Here is an 18,929-nt window from a genome sequence, read left to right as displayed (position 1 = left end):
GTCGCACAGGTGTCGCTCATCATCAATCACGCCACCGGCCTCGCACCGTTCTCTCACGGCCCTCTGCCTCGTCCTGCTCGTCACAAACAGCATTTATTTTAAATAAAAAATGTTTGGCTCTGTTTACACCTGGTATTAAGATGCGTTTTGGTCGATCAGATCACAAGTAGACGAGGGAGACACATGACCGTTTACACCTGGTGTTTTAATCTGTCTCTCTTGTCCACTTTCAACTACTTCTGTCCTGATTTCTTCAAGGGGAGGGTCTATGAGCTGGTAAATATATATGGGCTTTTTCAGATCTTTTGGTCTATTAGACAAAAAAAAAGCTCAAGCAATTTATATATGGGTCTACTAGAATGGTAAAACATACGAAGAGCATCAACTTTCGTTTCTGCTCTGATAGCCGCAAGACCATGCCCGAAGTGCGTGTTAGAAATAAAGAATGGTGAGAGAACATTGTGCTTGGTACATTTTTCATCTTTAAACCAAACTTGGGTCTTCAGCCGACAAAGTTTGAATCCCATCTGGCTAGTGCTCTTCCCATAATGTTTACGCATTAGATCAGTAGGCGGAGAGTTAAAACTGTTAGAACACATTCAACCACATAAGCGTCTACACTGCGAAAGCAATCCAGTCAAATGTTTTTTCGACTACCTCTGGAAGTGGTCAAAAGTGGACAAACTTAAAACGTTTTAGACCCTGTTTACACCTGTATTCAACGTCGTCCACTTTTGATCCAATTGACCAAAATGCATCTTAATACCAGGTGTAAACAGGGCCTTATAAATGTCTTAACTGTCACACTTGATCAGTTTAATGCATCCTTCCTGAATAAAAGTAATCATTTCTTTCCAAAAAAAACCGGTAGTCTATAGTCTATTTGAACGGTAGTGTATACGATTTTCCACTGTATATTAACATCATCATCATGTCTCCTGTCTTTCCACCACAGCAGCAGATTCAAACTCAGTCCAATAAGGCTCAATCCTCACCATTCGGCATTGGCTCCAGCCACAGCTACCAGGCCGACCCGTCCTCATACAGCCCTCTGTCCAGCCCCGCCACCTCCTCGCCCTCTGGAAATGCCTACTCCAACCTGGCCAATCGCAGCGCTGCTTTTGGTAAGATCTGTTCATTTATGACAATAAATTGCTCCATTTTGGTGCATACGTGTTTATTGCGCTAACATTGCTGTATGTTAAAAGGGGTCCTATAATTCTTTTTTGAAAAGCATTAAAAAAGGTCTGCAAAGTTACAGAGCATGAAGTTTCTGGACTCCCTCAAACGCCTCCATTGTAGTCTTGAGTTTTCTTCCGGGAATGTTCATCACAATATTCCTTATTTAAAGAGCACCTATTATGGCATTTAAAATGTTCCTAATATTGTTTTAGAAGTCCCCAACAACAGTTTTGCATGCATGCAATGACAAAAAACACTTTAGTTTTCTTATAATATGCATTTATTTTTACCTGTTTTGACCGCGATTCTCAAATGATTCGTTTAGTGAATCACTTTTCAAAACCCCGCCTTTACGTGACGCTAATCTGCGGTGATTGGTCCAATGACCCAGTCAAATGTTAGCAGTGTTTACAGAGATAATACTTATATTGTTTAACACGGAGTACAATGATGCTTTTATCAATTAAATTGTGTTATAATAATGATTATAGTGCACTACTTTGTAGTTTGTAGTAAAAAATTAAAAATAAGATAAGGAATTTAATGTTATGTTAGCGAGCATAGCCCAGAGTTCATATTGTAAAAGCACAATCAGTCTTTGTTTGCCCTAGCCCGATGCATAAACATAACGTTTAACATTTTTTTTTTTTAAATGCAGTACTACGAGGTATTACTCTATTATTTAAGACAACTCCGAAAACAACGACAAACACTTCACATATCTCAATACAATTGTCATTGAAGACCTAGAAGCTAAACGGTGCTTACACAACAAACAAAATAATTATTAAGCATGCTACATAAAACATAAAAGCAACAATTATTAATAACACTTACAGGTTGTGATACGGAGGAGGAAGCTGATGCAAATACACTTGGAACTGAACCTTCCTTCAATATCAGCCAGCTCGCGAATCCAAGTTTAATTTGCATTAAAGTTGGTAAAGCAATCATCTTCAAAATGGTGCGAACAAAGCACAAGGCTCGGACTATACTTCTGTGGTATAGTTGTATATATGAATTGTAGCCACTTAGTCTTCAAATGCTCCTCCTTGGGCAGATGAAAAAAGTTTGTTTTTGAGTCGCACTTCAGAACACAGCATCTCGTTGCCATGACGTTTTCACTGGCGTCTTGGAGCGCAATAAGTGGGCGTATCGTATTCAAATAACTTGACAAGTTGACGTCATCTAGTCAGAGAAAAAGCTTCGGTCTTCTAACGATTCATAAAAATGACTCAGAGTCGACTCTTACTTTTGAAAGACAATAACTTTTTATACGGTGCACTTTCATATTTAAAACTTTGCAGGATGTTTTTGTTCACTTAGATCTATGTTACACACTACATGAAAGGTAAATTTCGAAATTCCATGATAGGTGCTCTTTAAATAATTCCTGCTCAAGGCATATGCAAAAAAAAGGGGGTAAGGCCTGGTTGAGTTGCGTTAGTAGAGTGTTGAACGGTAAGGGGTGTGACATGTCTGAAACGCGCTGGAAGCGGTTGACCAATTGCAACCCACTGGTCCAGCTGACCAATCAGAGCATATTGCACTTTTCGAAAGGAGGGGCTAAACAGAGCGTTACTGACAGACTAGGAAGAAAGGTGCTGCAACAATGTAGAATATGTGAATAATAAGGTGTTGTTTAAACATTTGAAGCATGAAAACCTATTCTAGTAGACCCTAAAAACAAAATAAGACTTTGTAAAAGGGCTTAATAGGTCCTATTTAACATTCATTGAATCATTTATTGATCAACATGATCAAGTAGATATCATAATTTGAACTTGTGTTACATTGGTTAAAATTTTAGTTTTTGTAAGTTAATTATGTAAACATTGGTTTTGTTGGCTTCAATTGGATTTGTGTCAAAATATTGAATATTGCATTCGTTTGTTTTGTTTTATAAGAATTGCTATTGATCATCATTTAAAGTATTGAAATCAGCTACTGACATTTTGGTATTGTGAAAACCCTTTTTACCTGAAATGGTCGAATGATCTCACCGCATGATTGACAGAATATCCCTGGTGCGCTTCAAACCGTGATATGTTCCAGACTGACGTCAGTCTTAGATTAACAGGCATTCATATGGAGGTGACATCACAGCACCTCTGGGAAACAAAATCCTCCCATGCGCCCTTTCAGATGCCTGTATGAACTGTCTTTTACATGTACAGCGATTTATAGATTTCCGTATAAAGGACTATAACACACAATGACTGAAACAGACATTTGTCTTCAACAAAACAGTCTTTGTCTTTGACAGCAGACAGTGTGAGAATTGTATGGCATCCATAGTGAGATAAACAGTTTTGTTGTTTTGGTTTCTCTGGATTGGCTGCTTAATCTCTATTATAGACCGTATAAAAAACAGATTTCTGTGGTACGAGTGATCACAATTGTTGGACAAGAGGCAATTAGATGTTTGTTCTTAGTTTTGAAAAGCCTTTTAAATCACTTCTCAATAGAACAGCGACTTTTAATCATGGCTGTTACACAACATGCATAACTTATTCAATAAGTTTGGAAAATTTCTTTTCAAATAAGTTTATGTAATCAAAACATACATCAAGAAAGATGTCACAAAAAGTGAAATAGAGCTGGGGTGTCCAAAGCTTCTTTTTTTTTTTAAGGAGGCCAGATTTGATGAAGTGGACACACCTGGGGGCTGGTTACTTCTCCTTCATGATATATATAATTATTGTGCATTCATATCGCCCACTCCTATTCTAGCTTTTCTTGCGTGTCTTTCTTTTGTAATGTGCAGGGCTTTAAACACCCTGCAGTGTGTTTAATTAATCTGTCATGTGCTGCACCTTTTAACTCATGCTACAGAGATCTGGTTTCTGAATCCTGACACTTTTAAGTAAGGAATTTGACCAGCGTGACACGAAGGGCAAAGATCCACCACCACAGTTGTGCAACTTTTCACATTCTTCGACCGAAGGCAGAACATGCTGAACGGCTTAAAGGGAGAAACTGTAGAATCGTTGTTATTGCATTACATCCGTTTAAAGCCGCCTCGAATTTCTCCATCACATTCAGGTCTATGAACAGAATTTAATTTGAAGCAGAGCGTACATACGGAGGCTTTAAGGATGGCATTTTTTTCCCATTGTTGTGTCCCTTGAGGGGATCTCTCTACCTTGAACCTGTGATTAGTGTGTCCATTTAATAAGTAATTTATGTTAAAGAGGTGACATTAAAAACCCACTTCAATTTCGAGTGTATCAGACTCCGAATGGCTTTCCAAGCCCTGAAGACTTCTGCCAGCCGCTTGAAAATGAAGCCATGTCCAGATAATTATTTTTTAATATGGTGTCATTAAAGAAAATGGGACATTTATCTTCACCTCCTCACGTGGACAGCCCTTGAACGCGTAAATGGAGGAAGAAAGCCGAGACTGCAGGAATGTCTTTTTCTGTATATGGAATTAATTCATTGAATGCTTTTTTTTTTTTTTTTTGCAAACTGAGCACATTATTGTATTGTAATCCTTAGTTAGTGAAGGTATGTGCACAATTGTAACCAATGAGAATCAAAAATTGCCCAGTTGATTGATAAAACAAGTTTGTTTGATCAAAAATAACTGTCTTCTGTTTTAATATACATTTTAAAATGTAATTTTGTTGAATTAAAGCTGAATTTTCAGCAGCCATTACTCCAGTTTTCTAGTGTTACGTGATCCTTCAGAAATCATTCTAATATAATACAATTATCAATGTTGAAAACGGTCATGCTGATGAATTTTTTTGTGAAAACCATGATAATTTTTTTCAGGATTATTTCATGAATAGAAAGTTCATGCGAACATTATTTATTTGGAACAGTAATCTTTTTTAACATTTATAATTGTCTTTACTGCTAAGTGTATACATGTTACATGCATAATCTCATATCTCATATTTAAAAAAATAATTTTTTTTGCTCATGAATTCTTATGAAATCTTCATTGCTTTTGCCAAATTTGCTAGAGTATATGTATGGCCTTGTTCCCTACCCAGACTTAATGACTTTCTCTCTATGATGAATTCATAAAAAGGAAAGTTGTACTTTGCAACTTTTCCAAAGAACTTATATATTTTCATATTTCATATTCAGTTCTGATGGAAATGAGAAGTGACAGGGGAGCACATCTCTGCCAGAGCAGCAGTTTGAAGATCAGAAATGTCATTAATTTTAACATTTTTATATCATGAACTGAGGGCAGATTTATTAGGTGACATTACCAAACCACTGCATATTTCAGAAATTCAGTTTCTTTTTATTTGTATAGGTTTTAAGTTAATTGACTGCTATTGTTTGCAGAAGGCCAGGATCTTTGTTCCAGGACATGTGATCAATATATTTACACAGATATTTACACTCCAAGTGTCCAATCAGTCACACATACAAGTAGATAAAAGAAAAGAACATCAGTAGAGTAAGAATAAGATAATGGTCAAGTAACTCTAATCACTAGTCATGTAAAAGCATTCACATGAAATCAATACAATCTTTTATTTACAGATAAGAAACAGCTCCTGTGAGATTTGTACTTCATAGTTTGTGTGCAATCTTCTTCTTTGCAACTAATGCAATGCATAAACAACCATCATACTGCCTTCATTCAAATGTTTCATACTGATATAATGCTACATTGTGACTTAATTGCAGTCTTTGTATGCTTACGTGAAATTGAGCATGCTTTCAAATGAGCTGCATTTATCACTATGAAAGCAAGAGAATGTGCTTTCAATCCTTGCATTGATTTGAAGAGCACTTGGGACTAACAGCAAAGCCCGGCTCTTTGTTTGAAATGTGTTTGCTTTCGTCACGCCGGCTTTTTGCACCGTTTCATCTTTAAGAATCATGTTTGATGGAGTGGTCAGAGAATAAGCGGCACCTAAGCTCTACAGAGACCGAGGGAAAACATGAAGCACGCCGATTTCAGATTGATGGGGACGGAGAAAGATGGCTAGGGGAGACGCAGACAACGAGAGACGAATAGGAAAATTGATAGAGAGATATACGAGGCGCGTCAGTGGAGCCAAACAGCCGAACCTTGAGGGAAAGACAGCCAGAAATCGAGCCAGAGAAGGGATGCTCTCGGCTGAATATCGTCGTCCGTGTGGCAAGCGCTAACACAGTAGGGAAATGAGAAGTTTGACCTTACATCACTGCCTCATCAACGTGGAGAATATGAGAAACAGCCCGAGGGCATCGCTGTGCCATCTTGCAAAACACCCACCCACGTCGTCACCTCCGCCTGCGCCCACCGCGCATTAGTCTTCTCGACTCTGCTCGTTTCCTAACCAAAGACTCGGGCCCTGCGGGTGAAGAGACTCTAGATGTATGCGTTTAAATGATTCTGTCAGCCTGTAGTAAATGTGTTCCCCCCCTGTGCGACAAATTGAGCGAAATGGAGGTCGTACGGTTGAAGTGTTTTACACGCACGCTCGATTGAGATGCTGCAAAAGTAGACGTGTGTTGGAGTTAATGGTGAAAGTTGATACCGCAAATTATAAACATGTTTGTTGAGAAGTGGTGGAGGATCCATATCAGAACATTCTTTCTTCATTGATTCACCCTGAATGTTTTTGTTTGTTTTTTTTCTGTAGAAAGCAAAAAGTTTTTTCCAGTGTTATTTTTGTATTATTTATATACTATTATAGTATTTATTAATGTTTTTAATTAGCTTTTATTTTTGAATTTTCATTTTTCATTTTAGTTTGTTTTAATCATTTTTATGTGCTTTTGTAATTTTTATTAGTTTTTTCTATTTAGCATTATTTTCTAGTTTGTCATTTTAGCACTTATTCTATTTCAGTTATTTTTTATTGTATTCAGTTTAATTTTCATATAGTTTTTTTTCTAATGTAACTATAACTAATATAATATACATTTTAACTAATATAACTTTTATCTAATCTAATATTTCTATTTTAAATTATTTTTAACAGTTTTAGTTAACAATAACACTTAATAATATTTTATTCAGTTTATAATTTTCATTAGTTTTTCAACTATTTATATTTTATTTCAGCTTTATTTCAATCAGCAAATGATTTTTGATAGTTTTAGTTAATAACAAGACATTTTATTTGTTATTTTATTTTTATTTTGTTCAGTTTATAATTTTCATTAGTGTTTAAACTTTTTATTTCATTTCAGCTTTATTTCAATCAACAAATATTTTTTAATAGTTTTTGTTAATAACAAGACATTTTATTTAATTTATTTTATTCCGTTTATAATTTCCTTGTAAGTTTTTTTTTTAGGTTTAAGTTTTTCATCTAATATTTACATTTTATTTCATTTCAGGTTTTTCAGAAACAAATGATTTTTAATAGTTTTAGTTAACAATTATAACACATCGTTTCAATCAACAAATATTTTTTTTAATAGTTTTCATTAATAACATTCCACAGCTCTTTTCCATACATTTCATTGGAATTCCAATAATGAACACCATGAAAAATGATTATAGAAGTATTATCTGTTCATCTGTAAGCTTGTTGGTTTCTCCAGATGTGTCAGGTGAAAGCAGCCAGAGCGGAGGACAGTTCCAGGGCCGTCCGTCTGAGGTCTGGTCCCAGTGGCAGAGTCAACACCACAGCCAGCAGGGTGGAGACCCACATCCTCATCCTCAGTCCAGCCAGACGGAGGTCTTCCAGGTGAGCGCTTCACATCAAAATACACCTGTGTTCAGCACATGTAGAGTTGCGTTGGTGGGCAACAGAACATTTGAAGGCCTGTGATAGTAAACAATATGCTAACCAAACGAAAGAAAATGGAAGTAAAGATTTAAAGGAATAGTTCAAATGAAAATTCAACTAACATTATTTACTGTCATTCATATGTAATAATTATTGATTCATTCATCCCCTGTTTATTTTTAATTGTTATTCACAATACATACTGTTTCAAAACATCTTGAATTGGATTACTATATCAAGATACAGTATGTATCATTATCAGTGTTATTTTATATACTAATATATTAGTATATAAAATAACACTGATAATGATACATACTGTATCTTGATATAGTAATCCAATTCAAGATGTTTTGAAACAATGGGTATTGTGAATAATAATAAAACAAACAGAATGACGTCTGATGTGAATCAGCCTTTACAGTTACACTGACTCACTGGCAGAGCAGTAACTGAACGTAGCTTGTCTGATTCAACAGAGCGCTGTATTTCTGTCCCACAGGATATGCTGCCGATGCCAGGCGATCCCACTCAAGGATCAACCAATTACAACATAGAAGACTTTGCCGACCTCGGCATGTTCCCACCGTTCTCTGAGTAAATGGAGACTCGTATGTTTGTTCGTTTTGTTTTGGTTCAGACTGCAGTACCTTTATCTCACATGTGACGAACATGACGCTGCTGAAACACATTTCTGAATTCACTTACACACTCTCTTGACTTGATCATTCATACACAAACAGTTAAAAACACAAGATATACCCCATTCTTGATGTTCCCCATCATTCGATCATCATGTGATGGTTAACTGCTGCCATTATCAATAGAAAATATACGCAAACAACCCTTTTAATACATACATTTGCATTTACAGTCCAATTTTTGAGAGCGATAACAGTGTAAGATTATAATTTGCTCAAGTTAATAAAGCGCAATAACTAATAAGTCTAATTTACATAGAAAGCAGGTGAATTTAATGCCTGGTTTGGGTGAAATGTGAATATGACGCAGGATTTTGTGTCAAAATGACTGTATGCTAAAGTTAGATGATTCATGCAGCGACCTCAATGTCAGGACTGTTTTCACACACACAGGAATCCAACAAAAATGTAATGAAAAGTTTTTCTCTTTTTTTGACGTTTTTAACGTACAGAAGTATTTTCAGAATCTTTCATGATGCGAAGAAACTTTTTCTCTTCAAGTGTTGCACCTCATTTTTCATTGCCAAACAGCATCTTGCTGACAAAAAACGCTGAGATATTTTTACGCTTACCATGTAAAATGTAGTCTATGTAGTGATGTCTATAACCTAGTTAAACTAATAATAAATGTAGGCAGATGTAAAGGAAAAAAAATCAGTATTTGATTTAAATCGAAAATTGCTTTTGCAGCCTTTTTTTTTTTTTTACTTTTCCTTTTGTTGTTCTTACAAAAACACTTGCAACAGTGTCACTTTGTGAAGTAATCGACACCAGCCTCATATGAGCAAATGCAGCATAAAAATAAACAATGTTCATTGTAATCTTTGTGGCAGCTGCAATTCTTGCTATTAACTTTTGGACTAATAACGTGGACTTCTCGTTTTCATGATGAAACTCGATCACGCCACAACTATGGACTGATGGAAAGACGTCGACATGAAATCTAAACCTTTTTGCAAAATCGAATGGATGTTTAATGTAAATAATGTGATTTTTATGTCGGACCATGTTTCATTTGACATACAGCTATATATACTTGTGTAGGTTTAATATCATTGTGTGCAATGTAAGTACATATTTAACTCCAGTACTTAGTTAGCCTGTCCATTGTACAATGAGTTTAGATTGTATAAATTGTGCAAATGTGTTCCATTATTTTTGTGTAACTTTATGACAAGAAATTGTGCTTGTGACAATAAATTCTCATCGAGTATGTGCATTTCAATCAAATGGACTGAGCTGTATTCTTTGGGTTGCTCAATACACACATTTTTAACATATTAAATGTTCATTTTGCCAGTTTGTTTTAACAGATCATAAATTGTGTAAATTCAATCCTGAAAATGATGCTAATCTGCATTGGTTTTGTGTCTGTTGGTTTCATGTTGACTTTATGTAGGTATACAAAAACCGAATTTCAGCTATAATGTACAGTAAAACTACTTTCATTAATCGTAGAGTTATGGTAAATAGCGTTTTGTGCCGTATATTAAATGGTCTGCTTGCATACAAATTTATTGCTGCTCCAAGAAACATCAATGGACAAATTGAGACTTACTCCCTGTTCATTTATGCTTCCTTATCCTGCTTATTTAGGTTGTTGGTCAGGGAACAGGAAGGGGATTTGACCACAGGGATTACTCATAAACACCAGCAGATTCTAAATACGCTTTCTGAATTCATTTGGACATTCAAACTCCACAGAAGAAAAGTGAAGGCCTTTAACGCTGCGGTCGCTCATGAGGACCTGCTCTGCCCTCGTCTGTACAATGGCCCGTAGTATTTCCTAAACTCTATCTTATGGTTTTTTGTTTTGTTTTTTGCATCCAGTAATGGGTGCTACTGTTGCTTTCAAGTCCTCCTGGGAAGTTCCTTTCTTCAAGTGTATTTAAATGATTTTGATTTAACTTGGAGCAATTTCCTATTTCTTTCCTGCTTTTTCTCTTCCTTACAGACACAGGAAGCACCAATTCAACAGAATGAAGATTTTTGTCTATCGTATCATATCATTCTGCCAGACAGAATGATGGGACATGTATTTTTGTTGTGCAACCTGTTGCCTCGTAACCCAGCTATGGTCAATGAGTAGCAAAATAAATCATACAGCAACAATTCACAATTGAATTGAAAAAATGCTATGTGTTAGAAGTTATATAAAGTTATGTGGAATTAATGTGGTTTGTTTTAACCCATGTGGTAATGTTCATTTGCGCTCATCTTGTACAGTGAGGAAAATAAGTATTTGAACACCCTGCTATTTTGCAAGTTCTCCCACTTAGAAATCATGGAGGGGTCTGAAATTGTCATCGTAGGTGCATGTCCACTGTGAGAGACATAATCTAAAAAAAAAAAATCCAGAAATCACAATGTATGATTTTTTTAACTATTTATTTGTATGATACAGCTGCAAATAAGTATTTGAACACCTGAGAAAATCAATGTTAATATTTGGTACAGTAGCCTTTGTTTGCAATTACAGAGGTCAAACGTTTCCTGTAGTTTTTCACCAGGTTTGCACACACTGCAGGAGGGATTTTGGCCCACTCCTCCACACAGATCTTCTCTAGATCAATCAGGTTTCTGGGCTGTCACTGAGAAACACGGAGTTTGAGCTCCCTCCAAAGATTCTCTATTGGGTTTAGGTCTGGAGACTGGCTAGGCCACGCCAGAACCTTGATATGCTTCTTACAGAGCCACTCCTTGGTTATCCTGGCTGTGTGCTTCGGGTCATTGTCATGTTGGAAGACCCAGCCTCGACCCATCTTCAGTGCTCTAACTGAGGGAAGGAGGTTGTTCCTCAAAATCTCGCAATACATGGCCCCGGTCATCCTCTCCTTAATACAGTGCAGTCGCCCTGTCCCATGTGCAGAAAAACACCCCCAAAGCATGATGCTACCACCCCCATGCTTCACAGTAGGGATGGTGTTCTTGGGATGGTACTCATCATTCTTCTTCCTCCAAACACGTTTAGTGGAATTATGACCAAAAAGTTCTATTTTGGTCTCATCTGACCACATGACTTTCTCCCATGACTCCTCTGGATCATCCAAATGGTCATTGGCAAACTTAAGACGGGCCTTGACATGTGCTGGTTTAAGCAGGGGAACCTTCCGTGCCATGCATGATTTCAAACCATGACGTCTTAGTGTATTACCAACAGTAACCTTGGAAACGGTGGTCCCAGCTCTTTTCAGGTCATTGACCAGCTCCTCCCGTGTAGTTCTGGGCTGATTTCTCACCTTTCTTAGGATCATTGAGACCCCACGAGGTGAGATCTTGCATGGAGCCCCAGTCCGAGGGAAATTGACAGTCATGTTTAGCTTCTTCCATTTTCTAATGATTGCTCCAACAGTGGACCTTTTTTCACCAAGCTGCTTGGCAATTTCCCCGTAGCACTTTCCAGCCTTGTGGAGGTGTACAATTTTGTCTCTAGTGTCTTTGGACAGCTCTTTGGTCTTGGCCATGTTAGTAGTTGGATTCTTACTGATTGTATGGGGTGGACAGGTGTCTTTATGCAGCTAACGACCTCAAACAGGTGCATCTAATTTAGGATAATAAATGGAGTGGAGGTGGACATTTTAAAGGCAGACTAACAGGTCTTTGAGGGTCAGAATTCTAGCTGATAGACAGGTGTTCAAATACTTATTTGCCGCTGTATCATACAAATAAATAGTTAAAAAATCATATATTGTGATTTCTGGATTTTTTTTTTTTAGATTATGTCTCTCACAGTGGACATGCACCTACGATGACAATTTCAGACCCCTCCATGATTTCCAAGTGGGAGAACTTGCAAAATAGCAGGGTGTTCAAATACTTATTTTCCTCACTGTATATGACATGACTTGAAGATAGCAAATCGTCGTTGTTGTTTTTTAGCAGGTGGTTTTCTGCTACGTGCATGTGAGAGTGGCGAGAGACCGTATCAGCTTGTCATATAATTGCATTTCTGTACACTGTCAAAAATGTTAATGTTAAGTTCCTTCTGGGTGAAGCATGACAAGACTTGACTGGCTAGAAGCGTAAACAGCAGCTCCATTAAATCACGTTCATTGCGTGCGTCTCAGTTTAATGCAGAAGTATACTTTTCAGATGTTCAGCATTCCAGCGGATCTCTTTGATTAGACTGTCTGAATGCTCGGATGACACCTCGGATCTGTTTAGTAGGGGAACTTGAGATGTTCTGCAGAGGTCAACTGCCTGAAATCTGCATTCAGTGTCATACCTGCATGTTTTCACTGTTTTGTAACAGCATGAAAAGTTTTATCGAATTGGATTAGGCAAAAAAAAAAAAAAGGAAAGTATATCTTTTAAAGTCACCATGAAATCAAAATTGAGATTTTTTTTTTTTTTTTTTTTTTTTAGTGGAATATTGCAGTATTTATTATAAATGATTTATCCATGCACATCATTATGTTTTTAACTTTAATCAAAATAACGTCCTCTACCTCTTGCAGCGGCATCTATTCTCTGATGATGCGTTTACTGGTGCGAGGGCGGGACCACCTGTCACTCACATGAGATCAACCAATAGCAAACCACAACCATCCAATCAATTCCCAATGAAGTCTCACCTTACATTTGTTCTGGTTCAAGCAGCCACTTCACTACGTTACAATAAGGAAGAAAAGACTTGCAAATTCTGTTTCATGGCGACTTTAAATAATGTGGTAACTTTATAATATGATTCCATCTGTTAACATTAGTTCATATGAACTAACAATGAAAAATACTTCTAAGGCATTAGAATCTTAATGTTTATTTCAACATTTTGTGCTTGATTTAATGCATTAATTAATGTTATGCACTAATGGAACCTTATTGTAGTTTTATTATTCTGAAGTTCTAACAACTCTTCTGGAAATCAAGTGGCTTTCAGCTTTTCTATACTCTATATAGGCTATATTATTTCTTTATTTACCCTCTTCCCAGCATGCACCCTCATAAATAGCATTGCATTGTTTGGCCGTTTGCTAGTTTTAATTAGACTGTCTTTGATTTATTGTCATGTTTAGTAACTTCAGAATGAATTCGTTACTCTATTTGAAATAATTGGTTAGTTTAACACTTTATAATAACTATCTGTTAACATGAGTTGCACTATGAACTAACATAAACAGTTAAACAACTGCACTGACAAAGATTATTAGATTTAAAAATATATTGCACTTTTTGCTCATGTTAGTTAATACACTAACTAAAGTTATTATTGAAAAGTGTTACTGTCTTTAGTTTTTGTCAATAATTTAAGACAACAAGCACATATTTGAGAAAAAGCACAATATTGCCCATTTAAAACATAAATAAATAAATGGAACAATTCACATTTAACTCTGTTAATTTGACACAAGAGCTTTAAGAGCTTTTTAGACTTAATCTAAAGTTCATTGAATACATTTATTTAGAATAATGTAGATTTCAACTACAAAAAGTTTTTTCCAGTTCTGAAGGATTGTATAGCAAAAGTTGAATTCCCCATGCACCTTACAGGCCTGCGGCTATGCAATCAAACTGGTTTTGTTTTGGAACGCGACCAGCGCATTCATTTAATGTTGCGTGCAATGCATTGTCATATCTGACAGGATCAGGTTAGGCCCTGTTAGGTTTTGCTCATTCAAAGTGAGTTTTGCAATAAAACCATTAAACCGTTTAAGAGTGACAAATAAAAACATGGCTTCGGCACTGCTGTTTTCAGGTGTGCTTTTGAATTGTTTAGTATGACGGCCAAACAGTGGAAAAGATGATGATATGGATTGCTTTGTCAGATTAATGGGTTAGATATCATTCCATTGACTTTATCGACACCTTGGCTTTGGTCAACATATTTTGTTGATCCTGGAACAACATTCCGGTCCGAAAATGTATATCCCTCTAAAGCCTACCCCATAAGTTATCCCTAAACTCAGAGGGAAATGATAGGTGAATAACACTGATGTAGAAGCACCTATACCTAGTTGTAAGCCTAAACTTGATATAAACTGTAAACTTGTCCCTCAAATCTGATTAGTTGATTGGAATGTTGTTCCAGGATCAACAAAGATGTTGATCCAGGAACATGTTGTACTTGGTGAAATCAGGTTCTGCAACTCTGAGTATTCCCATTTATGTTTGTCGGTTTGCTCTGCTGGATGCAGGATGTTCCTGCTGTCTGAACACTGTGGAAAACTGATGTCATGAAAATGCTGACTAATGGCACAACAAGAACACACAAGTCCCAAACCATTCACTAGCGACTGTCCTGACCTAAACTGTGACGTCAAAGACTGCAGACAAGGAAAAAGATCTGTCCATTCCAAGCTGTTTAGGTTTATGTCCATCCTTTGTGTGTTCATTTATTTAATATTCTGGCTAATGTGAGTGTGGCTAACTACTGTGAGTGCGTACTTTCAGCTCTGTTTAATATATTTTACCCACACAAAAAATATTTAGCCCTAAATTTAAGATGTCTGCATTTGAATTTCCATCCATGCATAAAATTTCCACCCATTTGGATTACACAGTTTTAAAGGGATAGTTCACCAAAATATAAACATTTTGTTCCAGTGCATGCGTAAATCTATGCCACATAATTCTGCAGATTTTCTTTCCAAAACAGCATGATAAATGGGGGAAAGGTCTCAAGTTCAGTCTGGGCCTAGTGATAGGTCACCATTCTAAGGCTTTCCCCCCATTTTTAGACTTCTTTAAGTAAGAAATGCTGCACATGTCTCTCAGTAAAGGCAGCATTTTTTTTTTACTTAATATTTATTTGTAGCAAAAAGAATTATTGCCCTTTTAAACAGCTGTGCCTGTCCTGATACATGACATATGTTCAGTGATGTTTCTTTTCTTTCTGATTTCTCAGAAATTGCAGAGGCCCCTAAAATAACAACCCATCCTGCTGCGCAATACTTGCCCTCAGTTTGAGTATGTTCAGTTAAGTACAGGAACATTTATTTTTTCTTTCTTTCTATGTTACAAAAGATACGGGCTCTGTTCTAAAGATAGTCAGGTGCCTATATGAAGCATTGTATTACTATTATGCTGTATTATAATATACCTTCTTTTGGACAAATTTTAAAGCAACACTTTTTTTCCCCATCATGAAAGCACTGAAAAATCCAACATTTAATTCTGTAATTTGTTATCCAGTGCATTGACTCTAGCTTTGGGAAGTCCAAAACTCCCAACTTCATTAGAGGAGAACAAGCTCAATCTTGGTTCCGATAAGATTCCCAGAATCTCCCCACTACCTTAATTAAGTTACGTTGGTGTAACCTCCATGTGTGTAATGTGAGATGGTTTCTGGTTCCTCTTGAATATAAGTTGACATACTTTACCTTCCAAAGTGGAACCGTGGTGTCAGTGATCATTTAGCTATGAGAATCTCCCTTGGGCAAAACTTTTTTGAGGTTCATCTACATTGTTTAAAGCTAAAACTCTTAAGAAGACATCAATTACCCGGAGGACCTGAGGCAAAGCTGTGATGGACACGTTGGTGAAGATATTTTGACAACCTCCTCCGCTTTCAAATCATTCAAAGAGAGGGCAGCTGGCCCCTGAAAATTTTTCTTCACTTTGAATATGGCGTGATGGTGGAACAAACAATAAATCCATTCCTTTTTCTAGGAACTTGAGACAAGAAAATTGGCGTTTTGACATGTTTGTAATTTGTCGTCTTTTCTATTATTTTGGTTGGTTGTTTTTCTGCTTACTGTACATTTGTAGGTTTATGTGATTGTACAAAAAAAAACTTGTTTTAAGTTTCTGTATAAACTAAGGATGAACTAATGGTTTGTCTGATGACAAGAAGGCCAAAGGGATAAGAATATATCTATTCTACATATTCTTCAATTTCATTGAAATCATTTAGGTATAAACATGCATGTTTATGCATGCAGGCACTGCATGAACATGCACCAATTTTTGTCAGTTTATCGAATTTATTCAAATCAAATTAATCAAATTCGATTTCAGATTCTGAAAGTACGGTTTACAATGAACACTGAAGTCCGAATGCATGCAGTGTCCAGTTGTAGGATTTTTGCCCTTATGATATATACAAAAAAAGCTGACATATTGTAGCCTACATCTCAGAAGAGCTTTTTTCAGCAAATGTTTAGTAAATATTCAGTCTTCTCCACCTACCAGTTCGTAAGATGTAAATAAATTTAGGCACGTTAGTAAGATATAAAACATATGTAAGCATGCATCATGTTACTACATAGGTGTGCAAGGTATATGATGGAAAAAAATGGTTGGATTTGAATGCTTATATGACTTGTATTTACTTGTATATGACGCTTTTTTCTTTTTTTTCTTTTTTTTGCTTGTTTTTCCATTACAATTAAATGATGTTACTGTAAAGCAGGGTTTTTCAAGCTGGAGTCTGGGTACCCTCACATGAAGATGATCAAATTTGTGGGTCCGTAACATCTAAAAGATTGAATACAGGTCTAAAGTCATTTTTGGAAACAACAGCCTACTCATTGCCTGACTTTAAAAATTACACAGTTGCTAAAATGTTTACTTTTCCCATCATCCCAGTGACTGAAAGTGTCTGTAAACCCTTCATCCCATAACATTAGCACACCATATCACAAACATGCAAACCTTTCAGCTTTCAATTCCCACAAACCACAATGCTTTCAAAGCTAACAACCAAGTCCTGGGTGAGGGACTGCTCACTTCTTATGTAAATATTGTTATTGTGTCCAGACAACTTTGCTAAAGGTCATATTTCCAGACACATCACATCAGTCCAGGACATATGATTGGCCAGCTCTCCAGCTAACTTAATTTGGTTAAAACCAACCATAACATTACAGAAAACAAAAGCCGGAGCATTCCAGACATGCTAACATAAGCTTCCAGTCAGTTGCCGTCCATTTGAGTAAAACCTTTTTTTATTGCACCAGCTGGATAATTGTGCCTCTGTCTCATTGTATTAGCGTATGAGGGAGAGCATATAGTGAGAACTGAGAACATTCCCAATGTGTTCTGATGAGTGATCACGATATTGTTATAGAGTTTGGAGCCAGAACTTCAGATCCTACTGGGACACTGTGGAAATGACTAGGCAGAAGTGATGAGGCAGGGGGTTGATGCATCGTGGGAAAGTAACAAGAAAAACAGTCCTGTGACATCACTGTGTTTATTTCCTCTAAATGTTATTCTCCTTTGCATTGGTGTGTCATTGGCATCTATTGACATTATATTATGCCATGTATAATGACGTGATGACTTAGGCAAACAATTACAGTTTACTGGAATAATTGTCATTATCATCTCACCCTCATGTTGTGTAAAGCTCAGAAAGATCTCAGAGGTTGAATTTAGACAAGGTTTTACGTCACTAATGCTAAACACCATCAGTGATTCATAAACGACATTTGAAAGTAGAGGGGAAGCTTTTCATCCAAAGTTTGTTTGATTTTACATTGTGTAAAATTTGTTTCTCTCGGTGCAGACATTTTGTTTATCTCAAAACCACAGCCGTGACATCTCAAGATTATTTTAACATGTTAAGCCAGCTGCAGACATACAAAGATAGCATACATTTTGGTGAATCTCCACATTTGCATAAAGAGAATGAGACCTTCTTTTGGGATCATTTGCATTGTGAGATTATGTTATGACAATGAAATCAAGTTTTTTAAATATATATAGCTATATATATATATATATATATATATATACTGTATATATATATATATATATATATATATATATATATATATAAATATCAGGTTTATGTTCTGTTTTTATTTAGTTTAATGCATTCCCAGTTCCTGTGTTTATTTCTTTAGTTTACCTAGTTTCCTAGTGTAACCCTGTTAGTTACCATAACAACCTATTGTGTCCACCTGCCCCTTGTTAATTTACTCATTTAGTTTGTGTATATCCCTCTTTAGTTCAGTTTCTTGTCCATTTTTACATCTATTTAAGTTGGTTGTTCTCTTCCTGCGTCTTTATCTCTGTTCTGGGTGTTTGTTAATTTGAGTTAGTTTTTGTGGCAGCCATTCACTGCGGCGCCCGGGAAGCGATTGGGGGTTAGGTGCCTTGCTCCAAGGTCAAAATTTAATTTCCTGCCAGTATTAAGACTCGAACCCGCAACCTTCTGGTTACCAGTCTCTAACCGTTAGGCCACGACTCCCCCTATTTTATTCTTTATTAGAAGTTTTACTGCTGCAGCTAGATCCTGCTCAAACTCATCCTTGCTTTAAACTCATTATTGTTTTCCCTGAGAGAAGAACGGACCAAAAATATGAATCGGGTAGCAGTTTACCCATCACCCCTCTCCCTTGCACAAGATGGCATTCCCCTGGAAGACTACATGGAGGAGTTGCTTGAGCTTAGCCACCTAGTG

The 18,929-nt window shown here is 36.5% G+C and overlaps 1 protein-coding gene across 4 annotated transcripts in view; it reads left to right on the top strand.

Annotated features, from left to right (window-relative positions):
• Positions 1 to 9,811, top strand: part of arnt2 (aryl-hydrocarbon receptor nuclear translocator 2) — a 77,975-nt gene extending 68,164 nt beyond the window's left edge. For 2 of the 4 annotated variants that reach the window (XM_084109781.1, XM_084109779.1), the window contains 3 exons: positions 956 to 1,124; positions 7,693 to 7,838; positions 8,383 to 9,811. In XM_084109781.1, coding sequence (XP_083965907.1) covers positions 956 to 1,124; positions 7,693 to 7,838; positions 8,383 to 8,481 — 414 coding nt within the window. In that variant the 3' untranslated portion in view covers positions 8,482 to 9,811. The remainder of the gene's footprint in view (positions 1 to 955; positions 1,125 to 7,692; positions 7,839 to 8,382) is intronic. The other 2 variants (XM_084109780.1, XM_084109782.1) reach the window with 1 other exon arrangement.
• Positions 9,812 to 18,929: the final 9,118 nt, after the last annotated feature.

The sequence above is a fragment of the Abramis brama genome (genome assembly GCF_963993115.1).
Source record: "Abramis brama genome assembly, chromosome: 3".
NCBI classification, from domain to species: domain Eukaryota; kingdom Metazoa; phylum Chordata; class Actinopteri; order Cypriniformes; family Leuciscidae; genus Abramis; species Abramis brama.
The sequence above is the reverse complement of the archived record's forward strand: the minus strand, read 5'-3'. Positions and strand labels throughout refer to the sequence as shown.